Raw genomic sequence first — 24038 nt, forward strand, 5'->3', positions numbered from 1 at the left:
ACAAGAAACAGGGGAGTTTTTTGAAGTGAAACTTCTTTAGGCGCATGGGGGTAAAATTTTTACAGAACGTCATGCAGGTGTCGCAGGTATGCAACGGAAGTGACATCAAATTAATATTGAAATTAAGCACTTGTCAAATGTCAGTAGTAGTATTTGTTGTATTTTTCCAACTGGAAAGGCAAATGTATCATACCATACAGCCTAATTTATAATTTTTTTGTGAAAAATGTTAATAGGAATTAAAATGAAATTACAGCCAGATAAAATTAAGCTATAAAAAAATGCGCCATTTCACGTTCCGTTCCACAGTGTAAACAAAATTTTGTTACTTTTTGTGTAAAAAAGTCAATGTAATTGCTTATTACAGCAACAATTACTGTGCACATTAATTACAACAAATTAGCTATGTGAATATATTAAAATAATAAAATATATTTCGGTAAAAACATGACATAAAATTTAGTAAAATACACGTTTACCGTAAACGGATCGTGAAACGTCAACTGTGACGTCTACCTTGACGATTTATAGGGGAACTTTAAAAAATTATATCTCGTAAACCTTGAGTTTCCGCAACTTGAAACTTTGCAAAAAGCTTTCTATTTATGAGTACTATCTACAAAAAAAAAAAATGAGAACTTCCAAATCTACGGACTCTAAAGGAAAGTTTAGCTCAGTTGATGTTTAAGAATTACGGTACTTATACCCGAAGTACGGGTTATTACGGTTATGCTTTAGTTATGCTGCTCTGTTCAGAGAATAACACAATAATATGGAATGCACAGATAATACGGACGGAATGTATAGAACATAATTCAGCATGAAAATTCAATATCCAAAACAATAAACACAACTTTACTACAAGCGGACTTGAGTGAAGGGAGCGTACGTAATATGTACATATACAAATATCACACCAATAACAGAAAACATTAAAGTGTAGTTCTCACTTTCTCAGTACAGCTGAGGTAACTGTAGTGTTTGGACGTCTAAAATTTTATTTTAATATTTTAAATATCGTTGTTAAAATGGATCGAAAATTCGTAAATGTTATTATATTAGGATTCGGTTTTATGTTTGTGTTTACTGCATTTCAAACAATGGGAAATATTGAGGTAAGATTATTGTAACAAACTTTTTTCAAGTAATTTTACTATCATTCACCTATTTGAATTCCAAGTGATTTGATGCGATTGGTTAAAATTTAAATGTGTAATTGAGATATGACTATATAAACAGGCAACAATGAAAGTTTTCATAATATTTAGTGTGTTTGGAAAAATTAGTCTTAAATTAAATGTGATACATTCTTTCATGTAAATCTTACCAAAGAGCAGATGTTATTTCTTTACTTGTTAAATATCACAGATAACAAAGAATGATTTGATGATCCCAATTTTACTACTTTTTCATCTGATATTGATAAATGATAGTATAAAAAATAAATTCTAAAATGGCTTCTAATTAAAAAAAAAAACCAAGATTGCAGCCCTCTTCAGAGGGGCAGCTGTGTTATGATGTGGTGTTTATAGATTCTGGCAACACTAGCTAATCATAGACCTTGTTATCATAATGATACCCTTCAATTTGAATATAACATATAATTGAGGTCAGAAGATCTAAATTATGACATTCTTGTCTATTAATTAAAAGATGTACACAATGCAACACCAGCCCCTCAACACCTTCCTAAACTACTAACTCAACTCCCATAGTCCCTTTTGTACATTATTTATTTTAATGAAAATTTTTATATAATGTATTCCTGCCCTGAAGGGGCTGTAGAGGTCAACAGGCAAAAAATAATCACCCACGTCAAAAAAAACTAAGTAGACCTTAAGGCATACATTGGTACACTCTTCAAAACATAACAACTTACTTTGATAATAAAATAATATTTTATGATCTAGACATATTCAAATAGCTATTATCACTGTGTAATCGTTAACATTTTTTCAAATGTTCGAAATAAATGTAGTGTCATTTCTAAGAAAGCCAACTGAAAATAAACACAAACAGATGCTCTAAATTTTTTATTGATTTTACATTTGCTGTATTTGGTCAGCGCCTTTCCTTTATTCACATTAGAAATGTAAATAAATTTGTTGAAATTCTATGACACCAATAAAGCTTCATCTACATGTTAAAAAGAATTAAAATTAAAATGCTTGTTTGTGGTAATCTATACTATTAAACAAAAAAAATATATGTATATAGCTAGGCTATTTTTATGTAATGGTGGGCAGTTGCTTGGCAGAGTATTCATCAGAAATCTCTTAAAATAAAAAAAATCACAGATACTTAATACAAAACGATAACAAAAACAATATAATCGATGTCAACAAAATAAAATTAGAATATCATCAATGTAGTCAATTTCATATCCATTAAATAAAATGCTTATTTATATAGTTTATAAATCGCTGATCAGATTTTGTTAAAAAAATTAATTGGGCCACAGAAGCACCAGCATTCAAATAAATCATCAAAATTAGCTTACCTAATATAAATATAAAATTAGCTTTTGTAGGCAGCGGCTTGGCTCTGCCCCTGGCATTACTAAAGTCCACGGGCGATGGTAACCACTCACCATCAGGCAGGCCGTATGCTGGTCTGCCGGCTACACGGGCAATAAAAAAACCTAGAAAATATGATACCCTGATGTAACACAAAAAAAACCAGTCGAATCAAGAACCCCCTTATCTATCTATCTCTTAGGTTTATGGCGTTTCCTTTTAGATTTCGCCAATGTCAAGTGTATTTAATACTCTGCTTTCTATAGCGGGCTTCGTGAACGAGCAAGGTCACAGATATTCACTAAGAATTAAGTGAGTAGCTAAGAATGTTTGATGACAGGATCTCTGTTGATTTACCTAAAACAAATAAGACGCACACAATATATATATAGGGGTTAGTTCGATAACAGACAGACAAACTACAGCTTAATATTATTATGGTTAATGAATGAACTAAGAATATAAACGAAAGGGGAGTTGAAGGAACCCCCTTTTTAAAATCGGTTAAAATATATGGACATTGATCTTTTTTCTTACCTATGTTGATGGCCTAGAGAAGCTATATCAGCGTCATCATCATCATCAGCATCAGCCTTTATCTGCCTACTGCTGGACATAGGTCTTCCCCAATGCCTTCCACATAATGCGGTCCTCCGCCTTCCGCATCCAACGACTTCCCGCCGTGCGCACTAAGTCGTCAGTCCACTGGTTGGAGGACGCCCCACGCTCCTGGTACCCATCCGTGGCCTCCATTCGAGGACTTTCCTCCCCCACCTGACGTCGCTGGCTCGACAGATGTGACCGGCCCATTGCCACTTCAGCCTGCTAACTTTGAGAGCTATGTCGTCGACTTTGGTTCTCCGTCGAATTTCTTCGTTCCGGATTTTGTCCCTTAGAGAAATACCGAGCCTAGCTCTCTTCATCGCCCGCTGTGCGACTCTTAACTTATGGGCCAGCCCTGCCGTGAGTGTCCAGGTTTCCGTGCCATAGGTCATCGCGGGGAGAACGCACTGGTTAAAGACTTTTGTCTTCAGGCATTGAGGAATTTGCGAGGTGAGAATTGCACGGAATTTCCCAAATGCCGACCAACCCAGTCGTATGCGTCTCTCAATCTCTATATTGAAGTTACCCCGGCCAAGCTGGATAGCCTACCCGAGGTAGACAGTCTTTTACCTCTTTAACGACTGCATTCGAGATGGTAACTTGGCCCGAGATGATTTTATCATCGAACATGATTTTCGTCTTGTCAAGGTTCATGCGCAGTCCCACGCATCGGGAAGCAGCATTGAGATCGTTGAGCATACGACGGAAGGCCTCCAGCGATTCCGACATTAAGACTATGTCATCGGCAAATCGAAGGTGTGACATGTACTCTCCGTTGACAGTATTCCACATGTTTTCCAGTCCAGCGTCTTGAAGACATCTTCAAGTGCAGCGGTGGACAGTTTCGGAGATATAACATCTCCCTGTCGGACACCCCGCTGCAGCTTGATAGGTCTAGACTGGCAATCCTGGATTTGTACGGTCATCGTCGCAGCTTCGATAAGACTTTTCAACACCTCGGTATAGCGATAGTCTATCTGGCATCGCTGTAAGGATTCCAGAACTGACCAGGTCTCGATAGAGTCAAAGGCTTTCTCGTAGTCCACGAAAATAAGCACGCGCGAAGTTGAAATAGCCCCTTAGGCTACCAGCGAATATGTCGGAAAAAAGAAACAAACTTGAACTTCCATTACATACATTCATACCATTGCGTTTGTCAATTAACGTTTAACGTTTAATAACGTTTTTCATATCAATCCCCTTTATCATTTTCCTTAAGATCACGATTTATTTATATGCGTTTTCTCTTACGTATAAAAGTGTGTCAGAGATAAATTTTATTATCATGTTTATGTTATTTACGATCGAGTACATTGGACACAATTTATTGTAATGCAGCAAAGTGGTACATTGAAATTAACCAGTTTAAAGGCACGTACGGTTTGCAGTTTTAAAAATTATGTAACGAACGCAAAAAAAATAATGAAATTATCTGTGTCCGGTTATAAATGATTCGCACTTACATAACACTAACTGTCTCTAAATATGATTTAGGTAATTGAACTTACTTAACGTAAATGAGTGACTGTGTATAAATCAAGTGTGTTTCAGAATCGCAATCGAGAGAAATCTGTATATATATATAAATGAATTCGTTCGTTAGTCTCGCTAAAACTCGAGAACGGCTGGACCGATTTTCTAACTTTGATCTTGAATTATTTGTGGAGGTCCAGAGAAGGTTTAAAACGTAGATAAATATGAAAATGCTCGGAAAATAAGAATTTTGTTTTTGCTTTGATGTGTTCCCCGTCGGACGGATTTCTTTTGTTTGTTTTAAGTTTATTTTATACTAGCGACCCGCCCTCGCTTCGCTTCGGAAACATTAAAACACACATGAAACAAAAAAAAAAATTACAAAAAAAATTAAAAAAGTAGCCTATGTTCATCAGGGACAATGTCGGCTTCTAATGGAAAAAGAATTTTTCAAATCGGTCCAGTAGTTTCGGAGCCTATTCGAAACAAACAAACAAACAAATCTTTCCTCTTTATAATATTAGTATAGACAAAAGTTTAGGTCTTTTATTTATCGATTGAGGATTGAGGCACTACGAAGTCTGCCGGGTCAGCTAGTTCTTAATAAAATTCAAATTGATAAGATTTTTTTTCTTAATAACATTACAGTAAAGCAAGCAGCAGTTATTCAATCGTTATTGTACACAATTCATTACATTCAACTACAGTTAATGAGAGGTATTATGTAGGCAACGCCTTAACATTTTAATCAGTCTAAGAAATCTGATTGAATCACAAACCTTTGAATTATCATTACATATTTTTGTTCACGGCTTCTTTTTTATGTAATGCCCTTTTTTACAGCCTAAATAAAATCTAAAGAGTGGATTGTTGAGTTATATTATTCGATGTGATTATCGCATAGGCAATCGGTCACTTTTATTGGTGACTAGCTGACCCGGCAGACTTCGTAGTACCTCAATCGATAAATAAAAGACCTAAACTTTTGTATAAAATAAACTTAAAACAAACAAAAGGAATCCGTCCGACGGGGGACACATCAAAGGTAAAACAAAATTGTTATTTTTATTTACTTCCGAGCATTTTCATATTTATTTACCTTTTAAACCTTTTCTGGACTTCCACAAATAATTCAAGACCAAAATTAGCCAAATCGGTCCAGCCGTTCTCGAGTTTTAGCGAGACTAACGAACAGCAATTCATTTTTATATACATATATATAGATGAGTCCGCACGGGTAGGTACCACCAACCTGCCTAACTATACCGTGAAGCAGTAATGGGTTTCGGTTTGAAGCATGCGGCAGCCGTTGTACTGAAAAAAAAAAGAGACTTTAAAACTCATGTTTCAAGGTGGGCGGCGACATTTGTGTTGTTGATGTCTATGTCCTCCGGTAACCACACCACCAGGTAGGGCGTGCAATAAAAAAGCTATAGAAGTTCCAAGTAATAAAAACAATATAAAGAAACATTCTTAGAAAGCCGAAATAAGAAATCGATATTCTTAGGTTTAAGATTTTCATCAAAATTAGAAGACCGGTTCCAGATAGGTGCTCTTACGAAAAAACGAACAGAAAGACAAAAATATATATTATCAAGAAATATCCGGTTGTTAAGTTAGCCCTGAACTTTGTTCAGAGGCTTTTAAGCTATCCTATCCGCGAATAACCAGAATAGCCCTTTAGGCTACCAGATAATACATAGGGGAAAAAAGAACGATGGTTCCTTTCGATCAAAAAATAAAAAGCAACAGTACCTCAAACCACTCAGGATAACCTCTTACATTCTTTAGACTCTTTCGTCTGCTTCGTAACAGAAGTAGAACAGTTTCATTCTCGTAAATTACCGCGACATCCCTCTGAAATAATTCTTGCCGACTGTTTTTTAAACCTACTCCTTGGGGTTTTTGCCATATCACCCATAAATTATTAAGTTATTCCAATATAATAGATTACAATAAAAAAAAAAAACTTTATTGAACACCACTAACAAATGGTGCTTAATGAACTTGTATTTACATATATAGTATATTAATGAAATGGAATTTTAAAGACTCACGGCAGTAATCCATCGTGTAATTTTATACAGTTCAATAATATCTAAATTTTAAGCTATTTTAAGTAAGACCTGAATGTATTGAGAACATATATTTGAGATGAATATGGATTACAGATGATCGTCTCTCTGACATATTACTTTTTTTTATTGCCTTGATGGATAGACGAGCTTACAGCCCACCTGGTGTTAAGTGGTTACTGGAGCCCATAGCCATCTACCATGTAAATGCGCTACCCACCTTGAGATATAAGTTCTAAGGTCTCAGTATAGTTAAGTACAACGGCTGCCCCGCCCTTCAAACCGAAACGCATTACTGCTTCACGGCATGGCCAGTCCAGTTGTTAATCAGCTAATAGGTTTGAGTATCTGTTTATTCGACACGTGCAGGGAATAACATTGTAAATCATAATGTAGCTAAAAGTAACTTACAATGTAGTCCCTTGCAATTGTCGTATTAAAATTCTTCAATTGTTATTCTTTCTCTACTATGGCGTACCAATATTTAATATCAAAGCTGTTGAAATAAATAATGTTTTACTGTTGCACTAGAAGAAAAATATTTTTTTTCAGTGAAATTATATCTATATAATTCTCTATATGGATTTATTAGATATATTTGTAGGAGCTATTAACCCCAAAACATATTAAAATGTCAGACTAGTTAAACGAGTATCCCCACCGCCATGTTTCGTTACAAGGTCATTTCTGAATGGATTTATAATATAAATTCCTGTACATAAATTTTTGATCAGTTTAGAACAGTATAACTTAATAAATAAGAATAATCTCAATCTAGAAAATCTTCAAATATACGAAGCACTTTAGAGAAATTAAATGCACATATAGGTACCTAGGTACCAGAGTATATTGTGGCTTATTAACATTTTTATACATAGGTATATACGAGTATAGTCAACAAAACCAATATTTTGGAAGCAAAACAAAAGTTTAACGTTCAAATACCTACATGAATCTAAAAAGAATACATTTTTATCTAAACATTTTGTACGTACAATGTCTTTCTTGTTACTTCTTCATACAAGATAAACTCAAGGATTAATTTGTATTATTAGATCTTTTTTCGATTTAGGTCAAACAGATTGAACATTCAGATATTTTTTTTTTTCAAGGGTTCATTTCAATGACATGTCGCGATCGATAGATATGTAGATAGATACCTAGCAAGCGCAGAGCCCGTATAACGAAGATGTGATCATGCATACCGTAGTCGTGATAATGAGGTAAACTCTGATAGCTCTTAGTCGTTGTTTTTTTTTATGTCTTAGATGAGTGGACGAGCTCACAGCGCACCCGGTGCTAAGCGGCTACTGGAGCCCATAGACATTCACAACGTAAATGCGCCACCCAGCTTGAGATATGAGTTCTAAGACCTCAAGTATAGTTACAACGGCTGCCCTACCCTTCAAACCGAAACGCACTGCTGCTTCACGGTAGAAATGGGCAGGGTGCTGGTACCCACCCGCGCGGACTCATAAGAGGTCCTACCACCAGTAATTACGCAAAATGAAATTTTGCGGGTTTGATTTTTATTACACGATGTTATTCCTTCACCGTGGAAGTCAATCGTGAATATTTGTTGAGTAGGTATTCATTAGAAAAAATGGTACCCGCCTGAGATTCGAACACCGGTGCATCGCTCAACACGAATGCACCGGAGGTCTTATCCGTTAGGCCACGATGACTTCGACGACTTGATTCCAGTAATATAATATATATATATTTAATTAGTTACAATACTAATATTAAAAGTTGTCATAAATTAATATATGCTGTGACATATAAGTAAATTTCTTAGTAGCTTTAATTATGCTTCGCTCCGTATCTTCTGCAAAAAAAAAAAAACTCGTGAGATATCGGAGAGTACAATTATAAATACTACATCTAGCCCTAGCAAATGTAACCAGGTCAAGTGATTCCTGAAGTGAAGTCAACAAGAATACCCAGTCAAAATTTTTTTTTGTGTTATAAGTACATTCGACGCTTGAAAGGCAAACATGACTAAGCGACAATGCGTGAACTTTACAATAGACTAATTTAAAGTTGAAATACCTGAAAACAAAATTTATTTTAACGAATTCGGCTGTAGTAGAATCTAGCTAGTAGCTGTAGGATTGAAATGATTTTAATAGACCTAGAAATATGTATTTTTTGCGCATCGAATATGGTTATTGCCTATCATTTATGTACAAAGCAGTTATTGTCGCTTAGTCACTTTTACCTTTCAAGCGTCGATTATGAAAATAAAACCCCTGATTAAACAGTGATACAAAATAGATAAGGGTATTTTTTTATTAATAAAAATGCTTCTTATTAAAAAAAGGATATTATAATAGAGCAAATGTATGTATGTACCTATTGCTTAATATGAATCTGAATCTTTGGGCGAACTCTAAAATTAACGAATGCATGTTTCCTACAGTCTCGGGGAAACACCTTATGCTTTGTTTGCGTTACATTGATGGTTCGTAAAAATGTATCAATTTACTAAAAGGAAAACCTACTTAAAATGTTTCGGTGAATAAGAATATTTATTTGTGCTTAAACTAGCTCATGCTTCAGCAACATTCGTGGTTTTCTATTATACAAAAAAGTTTTTAACAAGTTTTATTCTCTGTCGAAGTTGTTTATTAAAGTTAATTCCATCTTTGCGGTTATTTATTTATATCATAGGAATACGCTGCCAAAATTTTGGATCATCTTCTAATATATAAAATTCTCGTGTCACAATGTTCGTTCCCATACTCCTCCGAAACCGCTTGACCGATTCTCATGAAATTTTTTATGCATATTCAGTAAGCCTGAAAATCGGCTACTATCTATTTTTCATACCCCTAAGTGATTAGGGTTGTCCACCCCTAACATATTTTTTTTATTTGGACTTTTTTTTTTGTTATAATGAGGTATTATGTGGTTGAATGAGGTTTTGTTATTTTTATTATATATTCCCTCATCGTTCACAGCACTACATACCTCTTTCACTCATGTACCAACCACATCCTTACACACTTACAATAAGTTAGTTTTTTTTTCTACACTAGAAATTCGCTAGAAATCTTATATATGGCAAAACAATGTTCGACGGGTCAGCTAGTAGATTTATAAAATTGCCCAAGTAAGGACAAGTGATTTTGTAAATGTAGGCTAATGATACCTCAGATGGCTGGACGAGCTTACAGCTCTCCTGGTGTTAAGTGATTACTGGAGCCCATAGACATTTACAAAGTAAATGCGCCACCCACCTTGAGATATAAGCTCTAAGGTCTTAAGTATAACTCACAAGAGGTCCTACCACCAGTAATTACGCAAATAATAATTTTGCGGGCTTGATTTTTATTACCAATACGATGTTATTCCTTCACCGTGGAAGTCAATCGTGAACATTTGTTGAGTACGTATTTCAATAGAAAAATTGGTACCCGCCTGGGATTCGAACACCGGTGAATCACTCAACACGAATGCACCGGACATCTTATCCTTTAGGACACGACGACATCAAAATTCATTTAATATCCTTTTTTTATTACCAGAGTTCTATAATGTAACAAAAAAAAGGCTCTGAATTTACAAGAATTACTTTATGAATATAAAATTTAACGCATCCTACGTGATAATAATTTTGTTTATATCTTTTGAATAATCAAAGTTATGTTGTATACATTTTATTTACGACTGAATCTTTCAAATAAGTTAAGAAATTTGTGGACAACGGTCAATAATTTAGCAATCTTTAAATGTGAAATCCTGTATTGTTCATATAAGGCGGCATTTTGAAATCACGTTTCTCTTTTGAGCTTAAATCCGCAAATGCAAAAACAATAATGTCACATTATGAACGTGAATAGCGGCGTTTTCCTTGATCTTTCACACGAAATGGTTCCAAGGTTTCGTGTTTGACCTAACACTATCTAATCTGTTTTCGTTGTTCACAGAAAACTATACTCGATAGTATTACGCAAGACGACAGTTCCTTCACCGGAGATGGGTACACATCGCTCGCCATTATCTACGCTACTCTCGCAATTTGCAACTGGTTGGCTCCATCGGCTATTACGATTACGGGTCCAAGAGGGGCAATGCTTATCGGGGCCGTCACATATTTGTAAGTACCTACTCACGTAGAAAAAAAACTTACGCAAATAGTGTAATAGATGATCCTATTATTGTAACAGATACGAGTGCGGTATGTATTGTTCATTGTCTTGAGATATAAGGTAGTGAAGTAATCATAATACACTTAATAGTACTCAATTAATATAATTTACACTCGAAATTCACAGACCAAATATTAGCCTAGATGTAAGTACTCACGTAGAAAACAAACTTTCGCAAATAGATAATAGATGATACTATTATTGTAACAGATACGGGTGCAGTAGGTATTGTTCATTGTTCGGAGATATGAGGTTGTGAAGTAATCATAATACACTTAATAGTACTCAATTAATATAATTTACACTCGAAATTCACAGCACAAATATTAGTCTATATGTAAATACTCGCGTAGAAAACAAACTTACACAAATAGATAATAGATGATCCTATTATTGTAACAGATACGGGTGCAGTAGGTATTTTTCATTGTTCGGAGATATGAGGTTGTGAAGTAATCATAATACACTTAATAGTACTCAATTAATATAATTTACACTCGAAATTCACAGCACAAATATTAGTCTATATGTAAATACTCGCGTAGAAAACAAACTTACACAAATAGATAATAGATGATCCTATTATTGTAACAGATACGGGTGCAGTAGGTATTGTTCATTGTTCGGAGATATGAGGTTGTGAAGTAATCATAATACACTTAATAGTACTCAATTAATATAATTTACACTCGAAATTCACAGCACAAATATTAGTCTATATGTAAATACTCGCGTAGAAAACAAACTTACACAAATAGATAATAGATGATACTATTATTGTAACAGATACGGGTGCAGTAGGTATTTTTCATTGTTCGGAGATATAAGGTTGTGAAGTAATCATAATACACTTAATAGTACTCAATTAATATAATTTACACTCGAAATTCACAGCACAAATATTAGTCTATATGTAAATACTCGCGTAGAAAACAAACTTACACAAATAGATAATAGATGATCCTATTATTGTAACAGATACGGGTGCAGTAGGTATTGTTCATTGTTCGGAGATATGAGGTTGTGAAGTAATCATAATACACGTAATAGTACTCAATTAGAAATTATTTAGACACGAAATTCACAGCACAAATATTAGCCTACCGTACCGATATAGAGTACTGCCGATTAAATACCTGTCAGTATAGGTTTAACATTTTCGGAACCGAACTCAAATTGGCCAAACAAACAATCTTCTTCATCTTTTTCTCCACGCTATCCTATTAGGCGGGGTCGGCACAGCGAATTTTTCTATTCCATTGTCTTCTATCAACCGTCATCTCAAAACTTACTCCTCTCTCTCTCTCTCTCCCTCATTCGTCATTCACACACTCCATCATGTCTTCTTCGATCGACCTCTTTCCCCTCCACTACCATTTCCATACATCTCCTAGTCACATGCATCTTTTCTCTACGCATCACATGTCTATAGCACGCTAGCCGTCTGCTCCTTAATTTGTTAATTACCGGGGCTACTTTCACACTTCCTGTGATATACTCATTCCTTATCTTGTCAACTCTTGTCACTCCCTAAATCCATCTCAACATTCACATCTCTGCCGCACTCCTCTTTCATGCTCATGCATGCCAAACAAATACTGACAAATATAAAAAAAATCCACATCATTTGCTTGTTGCATGCTTGAAGAGCAAATCGGCCAAAACAAAGTCAAAGAATGATTAATAAAAGTTTACAGAAGTATTGTGATAACTTGAAAGTACGTATCAGAAAGTATTTCTTGATTCACAATAAACAACCACTACGGGCGGGGAGTTTGAGTAATAATTGTTGTTTTAACTAAGTCTTATCTAAAGATATTATATGTTTTGTACAACAAACAAGTTTCTGCATTGAAATTCTTAGAGTAGGACAAGGTTTTGTCAATGTATCGATTTGTGGAAATAAAATCGTAAAGATTATTATAGCTATTGACGCCATTTTAGTAATTTTCTAATGATATTGTGTTGATTTGATGTCCATGAGTAGTCAAACAATTGTTTATGGTCAAATAGGTCCATAGTTCCTTTGCCCATTTATGCCAAAGTACAGCAAGTTGTTGCCAAAGCTTCGTAGATTTTTATTGGCACTTAAAACTTAAATATCACTTTGGTTTTGCTCACCTTTTACAACAAAGCAATCTTATGTACCATACCTTACGCTTACGTAAGTTAAACTTTTATTTCGTACGAGGGCGGCACTGAAAATTTCGGGAAATAACGAAGTGACACAACATTACTATTTAAAAATGTATTTATTGCTTTTCGAAGTATTCTCCGCGAAATTTGACACATTTTTCCATACGATGGAACCAATCATTGAAGCAACCATTCCATTCGGAAGTTGGGGTCTCCAAAATGGCCGTTTTGTAGGCGTCCACAGCTTCTTCAGGTGATGAAAATCTCTGTCCACGCAATTTATTATTTATTTTAGGGAAAGTATAGAAATCATTAGGGCTTAGGTCGGGGCTGTACGGCGGATGGTCTAATAATTCTATGTTTTCTTGCTCTAAAAACTCTTTTGTTCTGTGCGCGATGTGAGAACTCGCATTGTCGTGATGGAGGATGATGCGGCGGTTGCAGTTCTCTTTACGGAGTTCAGAAACGACCTGTGGCAAACAAATGCATACCATTCTGCATTAACCGTTCTTTGTCCCTCAAGAGGAATAGTCGTAACATGGCCGATTTTGGAGAAAAACGTGGCCACCATTTTTTTTGCAACACTCCGTGAACGAACAATTGTTGTTGGCTTTAACTCATTTTCGAACACCCAAACTCGTGACTGGTTTTTTGTTTCGGGTTCGTACGCGTATATCCAGGATTCGTCACCTGATACAATGTTGTATACAGCATTTGAGGATCCTGCGTGGAATCTTTCGAGAGTTCTGATGCACCAAGTAACGCGAGCCGCTTTTTGCTCTTCGCAGAACGAATGCGGTATCCATCGGGAAAACAACTTTTTTACACCTAATTGTTCATACAAGATTATTTGTATTTGACTCATGCCAATGTCTAAAGTTGCCTGAATTTCGCGGTATGTCACATGTCGATCTTCCTCAATCAGCTTACGCACAGCATCAACGTTTTCTTGGGTGACTGCAGTTTTTGGACGACCTTGACGGGGATCATCACTAAGCTTGACACGTCTACGTTGAAACTCAGCAAACCAGCGATAAATTGTGGTTTTGGATGGGGCTTCATCACCAAATGCAGAAATCATCCGGTCAACACACTGTTTTTGTGTTAAACCATTTCGAAAGTCATAATAAATCATCGCTCTTGAATTTTCTCGAGTCAATTCCATTTTCTCAACGACTAAACAAGTTTGACAAAACCTCGTGACAAGACCGAGAATCTTTTTTTAAATAAATAAATGGTATTCGATTTTTAAAACCAAGGAGTTTTCAATTAAAAAGATTTTAATATGACAGGAACAGTGGAAATATTCCATTCCCGATACTTTTAGTGCAGCCTAGTATGTAGTAATATTCGATTTATAAGTTTTCGACAAGGTTGTGCTTTCTGGTTTCCTTTTCTAAACCTCTTTGTTTGATAGTATTCGTCTTTATAAATTTGAAATTTAAAATTTCAAAACATTTTCAGTAGACGTTATCAAAAGTTTTGTTTTTTAAGTTTTTCATAACCCAACGTGTCACTCGCGTTTCTAATTCAGAAAGAATGAAGTTCCTTGCATGTCACATTATTTACCACGATAAAACTATCCTGTTCGTTTAGGTTTTAAGGCAACTTTGTGCGAAATTTCATCCAAATCGGATCAACCATTTTTGCGTGGTCGGATAACAAATATTCAAACATAAAAATGTTCACATTTATGTATATAATAATATTAGTGTATTTTTTTCCCAACCTAACTGATAGCCTTGAGAGGCTATGTTAGCGTAACCTAACAAGTAGGTGAGCTCACGGGGCTCAAACCTGACGGCGTTGCTAACACGAACCCTAGCAAGAGCCGTGATTCGCAGAATCTACCAGCAGATCCGAAAGGCGACCCGCTGAGAAGATCCGGCGAGAAACTCAGTGAGCTGTCTGTGGGTTAATTTACTCGCCAAGCCCTTCGTCGCAAGCGACGGGTTCGACGAGTACGATGGCCGGTATTAGTATAGATTATGATATGACTGAGTAGGTTTCACAACGAATTCTATCTCTTGTATCAAGGCGGGTGGCGTCATTTATAACATTTTGTCTGAGGTTGCATGAGGTCATTCACCGATATATGCAATAAATAAAAATAAAAACATAGCGCTTATTAATTCGAAATACAAATGCCTTAAATTGTGATGTACTTACCTTGATGTGTCCCAATAAATAACGGACCATTAAATATAACGTGGTTAAATGTGGTAGTACTAGATATGTCGACTTAGAAAATACACTTTCATACCTTATTCGAAGCGGTAACCGTGTATTAAAATATTATCACATTCATGTGAATACAATTACGAAACTTTACAAACTGCGGTTTCTATTCTTAGTTGATTTCTAGCGTAATAATTCACTTTCCAGTGTATCTTTCCATTTTTTAATAGCATGTTTATGCACCACTGTGTAAAGTATGTATTACTTTTTCAAATCAAACACCACCCAATAGGAGGGTCTTCCGGTCACCGACCTCGTCGAACCCGTCGCTTGGGACGAAGGGCTCGACGAGTGAATTAACCCATAGCCCATAGACACAGCCCACTGAGTTTCTCACCGGATCTTCTCAGTGGGTCGCGTTTCCGTACCGGTGGTAGATTCTGTGAAGTACTGCTCTTGCTAGGGCCAATGTTAACAACACTCCCGGTTGGAGCCCCGTGAGCTCACCTACACGTCAAGGAGAAGCTGAAAAAACCTTTCAAAGCTATCAACATAGGTAGGAAAAAAAGGAGGGTCTCATACATAACATATTACTGATTTCGGAATGTTCTTTCAGCTTGTTCGTTTTACATTTATGAATTTCTTTTAATAGCATATTACTGTTCGGTTTTAAAACAAGAATATTATAAAATTTGTGAATTTCTATAGCACGAAACGAAGTGAACTTTTGGAGGAAATTGGATATAAAAACCATTATGGACGATACGAAATGTGTTTCGAAAGGCACAGTTTCACATTTCCAAAAATTGAATCCGGTTCAATCCGAACCGCGTAAAAATAGGGTTGTCAATTTTTAATTTTAATTTTTATTGCTTAGATGGGTGGACGAGCTCACAGCTGTTAAGTGGTTACTGGAGCCCATAGATATCTACAACGTAAATGCGCCACTCACCCTGAGATATAAGTTCTAAGGTCTCAAGTATAGTTACAACGACTGCCCCACCCTTCAAACCGAAACGCATTAATGCTTCACGGCAGAAATAGGCAGGGTGGTGTTACTTACCCGCGCGAACTCACAAGAGGTCCTACCACCAGTAAAGTTGCAGTGAAACTTGCAGTCAAAACAAATTGCATACAATAGTTTACCACCGATCAATAGATGTCCGTCCTTAGGCTTCAATGAATTGATATTTTTCGTAAGGCTCCGTCGTTCAAGGGCCAACTTCTGCTTGCAGTTGTTTTTTTAACACAAGAAAACGATAATAAAAATAAAAAAAACAAGTTTGTTTGCTCTACTCATAACCCTATACTAACATCAGCACCTACAGAGATGATCGCGAGAAATGATAGTACTACTTATTCAATTACCGGGAGGATTGTTCTTGAGGTTAACGGTACTTTTTGCTTCTGAGTAACGGTCACCGCCTACTATCAAGTGGGCTCTAATGTCAACGAAAAATAATGAATTTTTGCTTCCAGTGTCGAATAAATCATCAATCATATCTTTTATCGGAAATAGACAAATGAGAAGTGCTTCTGTTAAATGATATTTTGTCTGAAAGTCTTATTGATTAACATTAGAATTGCTAGTACGAAAAATCTAAGTGAAAACCTATACAGTTTTAGCGACTCATAGACACATTTAAAAGTACCTTTACGGTTTAATCGCGTTTATTATTATTATTATTTTATTGTTTCTGATTTTTCGAATACCAGACAGTGTTCGTTTCCGGTCATCGTCCTCGCCGAACCCGTCGCTTGCGATGAAGGGCTCGACGAGTAAATTAACCCATAGACACAGCCCTCTGAGTTTCTCGCCGGATCTTCTCAGTGGGTGGCCTCTCCGATCCGGTGGTAGATTCTGCGAAGCACTGCTCTTGCTAGTACCAGTGCTAGCAACATTCCCTGTTTGAGCCCCGTGAGCTCACCTACTAGTTCGGTGAATCTAGAATAACCCCTCGAGCCTACTAGAACAGGTAGGAAAAAAAAGTGTTCGTGGTCGCGGACGACTAAAGTACGTTCCTCGACATTTGGATATTGTGCTAACTATTGTGTACTTTTTAATATAAAAAAGATTTTACTTAAAAAAATTGCGTGACCAATGCAACTGTAAAGTATTGGAAACTGTGAGAATAATTGAAAGAAAACATGCGAAAATAAACCGTAAAAGTAATTTTAATTATGAACAAATAAAATAAATAAATAATAAATAAATATTTACTAACAATCACGCCACGTTAACTGGTCCCGTGATAAGTTCGTAAAGAACTTGTGTTACAGGTACCAGATAACGGAAATAAATGTAAGATTTTTATTATACACCTACATATATTTAATAAACATCCATAACCCTGGAAAAGGCATTTATATTTATCATACAAATATCTTCCCTTGGCGGGATTCGAACCCGCAACCCCCTTGTGTAGTGACCATGTCACTTACCACTACACCAGACGGCCGTTAAAATATAGTAATACATTACTCATTTAGTTAATAGAAATCTTGTCTATATCTAAAAGTCTCTCGAAGTTATTATATTGGCGAGAATGTCCACACTTCGTAGGCTAACTTCGAAGCATCCAAGACGTCGCGTCGTCGGCTTGTTGGGACGTGTTGTGTATTTTGATGAAATTTTTCTCGAACCACAAATTTACATAATACAATGTAGGATCAAAACTATTTTTACGGTTTTATTTCATATTTATTATTCTAATTGTATTATTTTTAACGGCAATTAATGTGCGTATCCACGAAAATTGTTAAGCATTTGAACTGTCGGATCTATTAAAATGAAAAATAATAAGTAAAAGCGAGTTCAAACGCTAAATGCAGTTTTAAATATGTAAATAAATATGACTAGGGAAAATATTATAAGTTGGTATATTTTTTAATTGAATTAGTTGGGTAAACGAGATCATAGCTGATATGTATAGATCATAGATCATTATAGATTGTAGATCATAGACCTGTATTTACGTGGTTACCGGCGTCTACACACGCCCCAACCTCTCTCATCATCTAATCTGACGATGATGGCGGAGGTCTGAATTTTCTTGGAATTTCTTTCAATGGACGATCGAACACTTATTAGGTATGGGCGGCACGTCACGAATTTATTGTACTGTATTCTTTTTTCTTGTTAATTTATAATAAAATTGTTTGTCATTTACAAGAATGTGTTACTGACAAGCGCTTGCCGGTCAATGACCCTTTCATGCAAACGTCCGCGACCATAATCGGAGATTTCTTTTCTGATTTATTAATTAAATGATTAGTAGAAATGTTTCCCCCATAGACTTCAGCAATGCCAGGGGCAGAGCCAAGCCGCTGCCTACCGCTTAATACTTTCCACAAGCCTCGTTTGAAGGAGGACATGTCATAGCGCTCGGGAAGCACCGTGGAGGGGAGCTCATTCCATAGCCGGATGGTACGTGGCAAAAAGACCTCTGGAAACCCACTGTGGGCGACCGCAGTGGCTCCAGGTAGTATGGATGAACTCTACTCCGGTGGCGGGCGGTGCGATCGTAAAAACGAAATGTCGGTATCATCTCGAACAATTCCTCAGAGCACTCCCCACGGAACATACGGTACAAAATACAGAGGGAACCGAAGTCCCTCCGCAGACCCAGAGGTTCCAAACGATCCGTGAGAATGGGATTGTCGACAATCCGAACGGCCCTCTTCTGTATGGAGTCAAATGGAAGAAGCTGGTATTTGGGAGCCCCGGCCCAGAGATGGGAGCAGTACTCCACGCGAGGCCGGACTTGTGCTTTATAAATATCTTAATCTACGTTGTAGATCTCTATGGGCTCCAGTAATCACTTAACAGCAGGTGGGCTGTGAGCTCGTCCACCCATCTAAGCAATAAAAAAAAATCGTAGAGAAAAAATGAAGCTCTCAAATTAATTTTGCGTTATCATAATACAACTGAGATTTGCGACGTACAGATTGTGATGACGTCACTATGTGTTTTGATTACAATTTAACATCAGTTGACCAGGCTTTATCACTGCTATGTATGTATATATGATTTATCAGTTTGGCTGCTCAGCTAGGGTAATTATAATAATTGTTTTACGGTTAGGCTGACCTTGTGTTTGAATTGTAGCGTATAATTTGATAAAAGTAACATATGAATTTTATATTAATTACGTAAAATAAGGAATACATATTAGAGTTATGTTATTGATCACGCAAGTTGTTATACGTTACTCAATATAGAAATTTGTGGAGCGAGTAGACGTGAGGTAGGCAATAAGGATACTCTACTGTCAAGGTCACCCAAAGAGTAATGGAGAGGGCTATGCTCGGAGTTTCCCTGCGAGACCAAATCAGAAATGAAGAGATTCGCAGGAAAACCATGGTAACCGAAATAGCCCAAAGGATTGCGACACTGAAGTGGCAGTGGGCAGGACACATTGCTCGCGGAACAGATGGCCGTTGGGGCCAGAAGGTTCTTGAGTGGCGACCGCGTACTGGGAGACGTAGCGTGGGTAGGCCTCCCACAAGGTGGGCCGACGACCTATTGAGGTTCGCGGGGATCCGCTGGATGCAGGCAGCGCAGGACCGGTCATTGTGGCGAGGCTTGGGGGAGGCCTATGTCCAGCAGTGGGCGTCCATGGGCTGATAGATAGATAGATAGGGGATGTAGAGAGAGAGAGAGAGAGAATACACTTTATTGCACACCGAAATAGTCAAAAAGCAGATAGATTTGTACAATAGGCGGTCTTATCGCTGAAAGCGACCTTTTTTAGACAACCGTTTAATTTAGAGAAATTCTGGAAAATATAAAAATATAGCAGGTATGTTGCGGTGTCCTATTAAATTGTAAAAGTAATTATAGTTGTGTTTTTTGAATAGCGAAAACCGAAGAAAATGCTTTACTGCCTTTACTTTGCATTCCGACCCGCGTGTAGTTCATTGTTTGACAAGACCCAGATAGTGTTTTGAAGAATAATAACAAACGCGAAATCAAATCGTAAAAGTTTTTTTTTTTTTTATTGCTTAGATGGGTGGACGAGCTCACAGCCGACCTGGTGTTAAATGGTTACTGGGCCCATAGACATTTACAAGGTAAATGCGCCACCCACCTTGAGATATAAGTTCTAAGGTCTCAGTATAGTTACAACGGCTACCCCACCCTTCGAACCGAAACGCATTACTGCTTCACGGCGGATATAGGCGGGGTGGTGGTACCTACCCGTGCGGACTCCCAAGAGGTCCTACCACCAGTAAAATGTCTTTCGAATAGCGAAAACAGAAGAAAATGCTTTACGCTGCCTTTACTTTGCATTCCGATCCGCTACCGTTCATTATTGGACAAGACCCATAGTGTTTGAAGAATAAATATAAACGCGTAATCTTAAAAGTAATTTTTATTATGTCTTTCGAATGGCGAAAGCCGAAAAAAATACTTTACTGCCTTTACTTTGCATTCCGACCCGCGTGTACTGTTCATTATTTGATAAGACCGAGATAGTGCTTTAAAAAATAATATTGTAATAAATGCGAAATTAAATCATAAAAGTAATTCTTGTTGTGTCTTTCGAATAGCGAAAGGCGACACAGTCGACGTCGCCCAAAACACGACATTACGGATCCTCCCGATCCATTAACAGTGCTTTTAGGTACCACAAGCACCGGTCACCGTCCTCGTCGAACCCGTCGCTTGTGACCAAGGGCTCGACGAGCGAATTAACCCACAGACACAGCCCACTGAGTTTCTCGCCGGATCTTCTCAGTGGGTCGCGTTTCCGTACCGGTGGTAGATTCTGCGAAGTACTGCTCTTGCTAGGGCCAGTATTAGCAACACTCCGGTTTGAGCCCCGTGAACTCACTTACACGTTAGGGTGAAGCTGAAATAGCCTCTCAAGACTATCAGTATAGGTAGAAGAAAAAAAAGTCAAAGAAAATACTTTACTGCTTTTACTTTGCATTCCGACCCGCGTGTACCGTTAATTATTTGACAAGACCGAGATACTGTTTGAACTTCGAAGTGCTTCCGTTTGTGGGTGTGTCGGCGGCATTGAAATACTTGGAATTAAGATTTAAACCGGTTTTACGAACTAGGAAGGGCTCGTTCGGGTCTTTAAACGGGTGATTAAATGATGTTAAAAATAGCATTTATTACTACGAGATAAGTATCACATTCCGCTAGTACTTATGCTTATTAAATTTGCGTTTTTAAAGTTCAATAAGATAGACTTTTGTATTTTTTTTACTATCATTGTCAATTGCTATCGAAAAAAAATTGTTACATAAATTCAGAATCCGCCTTATCGTTCTAATTGTTTTAGGACATACCGTAAAATTATTTTAGTGTTTTGTGAAATATATCCACGAGTCTGACATGTCTAATAATTGGTTACCGTATATCATCTAATAAGTGAAGTATTAAATTAAATAAAAATGTGACCTGTAATTTGCTCTCTCTTATGTTGTTCGATTGGTATCGATTGTACCAATCGAACATAAAATAGCCTAACAATATAATTTTGAAACAACGTCGTGGTTCAATAGGTAAGGCGATCGGTGAAATCGTATCAAGTGTGATATGACAGTGCCGGGGTTCAAATCTCGCAAGCAGGTACCATTTTTTCTAAACAAAGACTTAATACATTTAATATTTATAGTGAAGGAATAACTTGTAGAGTAAAATGAAGCTTTCAAATTAATTTTGTGTAATTACCACAGATTGTGATGTCATTATGTGCTTCGGTTACCATATTAGCAATTAAAACATTTGCCTTATTGTTCGGCTGACCTCGTCTTTGGATTGTAGCTTATAATTTGATTTAAAAAAAAATGTATCTACTAAATTTTATTAATTGCATAACATAAGGAATACATACCAGAAATGTGTTATATATCACGCAAGTTGAATTACATTAAAAGTGGCCATATTTCGGCGCGAAAGGCTTCGTTTGCTCTAGGCACGTCAAGGTTTCCCGTTGCTTTTGTTTTGTAATGTTGGTGTATAGGTACCTGCTGTAGTTACACGTGATAGCTTTACTCTACATTAATCTACATAGTTTTTAGGAGATACTCTACATAATCTTTAGTAGAGCTTTTTCTTCTCTGTTTTACTTATGTACTTTTCTGTAATTACCACTGATAGGTAGTTGAAATGATATTGCATTTTAATTTTTGTCTTTATAAACGATTGAAGCATGTTTTAAATTTTGTTTATAAACAATAAAGGGTGAGGGGAGGTCTTTATCGGCTATTTGGTTTAAGAAACATTTCGCAACTTTATAGGAGAGCCGTTTAAAATTTAGAAAAGATATTGTAATAAAAAAAAAACGTCTTCAGCTATTTGCATGGAGTAAACGTTAATGAAGTTCAAACAACTTTTTACTCCTCGATATGTATCGATACTAATGTTACACAATACGTAAGCTCGCATGGGTAATAAAATCCTTTCTGTCGTGTAATAACAATGAAATAAAAGGCACATAAGGTGCCCTGTTATTAGTAATAAAAATAAAAATTAAATGAGGCAGTAAAAGTAAGCCATCACAGTTGACATCACTTATAAAGATTTTCAATATAATATTTTTTTTCCTTATTTTTAATCGTTCGACAATACGAATTTGCTCGATTTTTAAACTGTTTGTGTATTTCTTTGGTATCTGTGAACCACTTCAATAATATATCTAGAGCAGTGCACTGAACTGGTTTTTTCCGATTTACGTTTTATTTCAAAGAATAATGAAGGAACATTATTACCTATCTGCTCAGTGTTGTTTGTTTTTTTTATATGCTATACCTTTTGCATAATGTTTATTTATTATGAGCTCGAGATCTGTATAATAGTCGGGTACCTAACTGGCTTCTTAAGAATCAGGCCTTATGGAAATTATTTCAAGTCTAAACTCCTCATGAAGTTGATTTAAAAATTAGACTAAGTGACGTAAGAGTGTCATAAACAAGTTTTCTGAATGATTAATAACATAAATATTTCCAAGAACTGTCTTGTGAAGTGGAATGTGAAAGTAGTAATATTTTTCAATTTGAAAATGATTACGTAGTAAGCATAGGCATATGTAGAATAAGGTAGGACAGAGCACACACCAAAGCGAATACTAGCAAATTTTTATTTGTGCATGTTATTTTGGAGCATTGCAATATCCTGTACCAGTGCAAAAATGCCTAAGTATATTGACAAGTACACAAAGTACCCGAATGACAAATCATAAACCACTAATGACTTGTGCTTACATTACAAAATCCGGTATTCCAGTATGGGTAAATACAGGTTTGCAATTTAAATGAATGGGTCACTGAATTGAGTGAAATAACCTTTTCCTTATTCAAACCTGACTTCAGTATTGCAACTACAAAAATTTAAGCTAACAAGGTTAACTAATACTGATTTTACCCTCAGACATTCTCGCCGGATCTTCTCAGTGGATTGCGATTCTGATTCGGTAGTTGATCAAACGAAGCGTTGCTCTTGCCAGGGCTAGTGTTCGCAATTGTCTCAGATTGAGACCGTGAGCTCACCTAGCAGTCCGAGCGTTTTTATTGCTTTTTTTAATTGCCTAGATGGGTGGACGATCTCACCAGCCCACCTGGTGTTAAGTGGTTACTGGAGCCCATAGACATCTACAACGTAAATACGCCACCCACCTTGGGATAAAGTTCTAAGGTCTCAAGTATAGTTACAACGGTTGCTCCACCCTTCAAACCGAAACGCGTTACTTCTTCACGGCAGAAATAGGCGGGGTGGTGGTACCTGGAGCGTAACTGGAGTAGCCCCTTAGGTAACCAGCGATTAGGGAGGAAAAAATCTTGATATAAATTAGTTACATCATAATATACGTAAGCTGAAAGATGAGTGGTTCATCCATAAGTGACGGTCGCTTTTGTCAATGATTCGTCGTCGTCCCGTAAGAGACTCG

The 24038-nt window shown here is 36.6% G+C and overlaps 1 protein-coding gene and 1 long non-coding RNA gene across 2 annotated transcripts in view; one reads left to right on the top strand and one right to left on the bottom strand.

Moving 5' to 3' along the window:
- Window positions 1-542: 542 nt before the first annotated feature.
- Window positions 543-24038, top strand: part of LOC114253392 (UNC93-like protein MFSD11) — a 38998-nt gene continuing 15502 nt past the window's right edge. The window contains exons 1-2 of the mRNA XM_028188257.2: window positions 543-1115; window positions 10600-10769. Coding sequence (XP_028044058.2) covers window positions 1029-1115; window positions 10600-10769 — 257 coding nt within the window. The 5' untranslated portion in view covers window positions 543-1028. The remainder of the gene's footprint in view (window positions 1116-10599; window positions 10770-24038) is intronic.
- The window catches only part of LOC149501113 (uncharacterized), a 271222-nt gene continuing 264524 nt past the window's right edge, over window positions 17341-24038 (bottom strand). The window contains exon 2 of the long non-coding RNA XR_016324511.1: window positions 17341-17457. This is a non-coding gene — a long non-coding RNA (uncharacterized LOC149501113). The remainder of the gene's footprint in view (window positions 17458-24038) is intronic.

This window comes from Bombyx mandarina, chromosome 17 (genome assembly GCF_030267445.1).
Source record: "Bombyx mandarina strain Sakado chromosome 17, ASM3026744v2".
Taxonomy (NCBI): domain Eukaryota; kingdom Metazoa; phylum Arthropoda; class Insecta; order Lepidoptera; family Bombycidae; genus Bombyx; species Bombyx mandarina.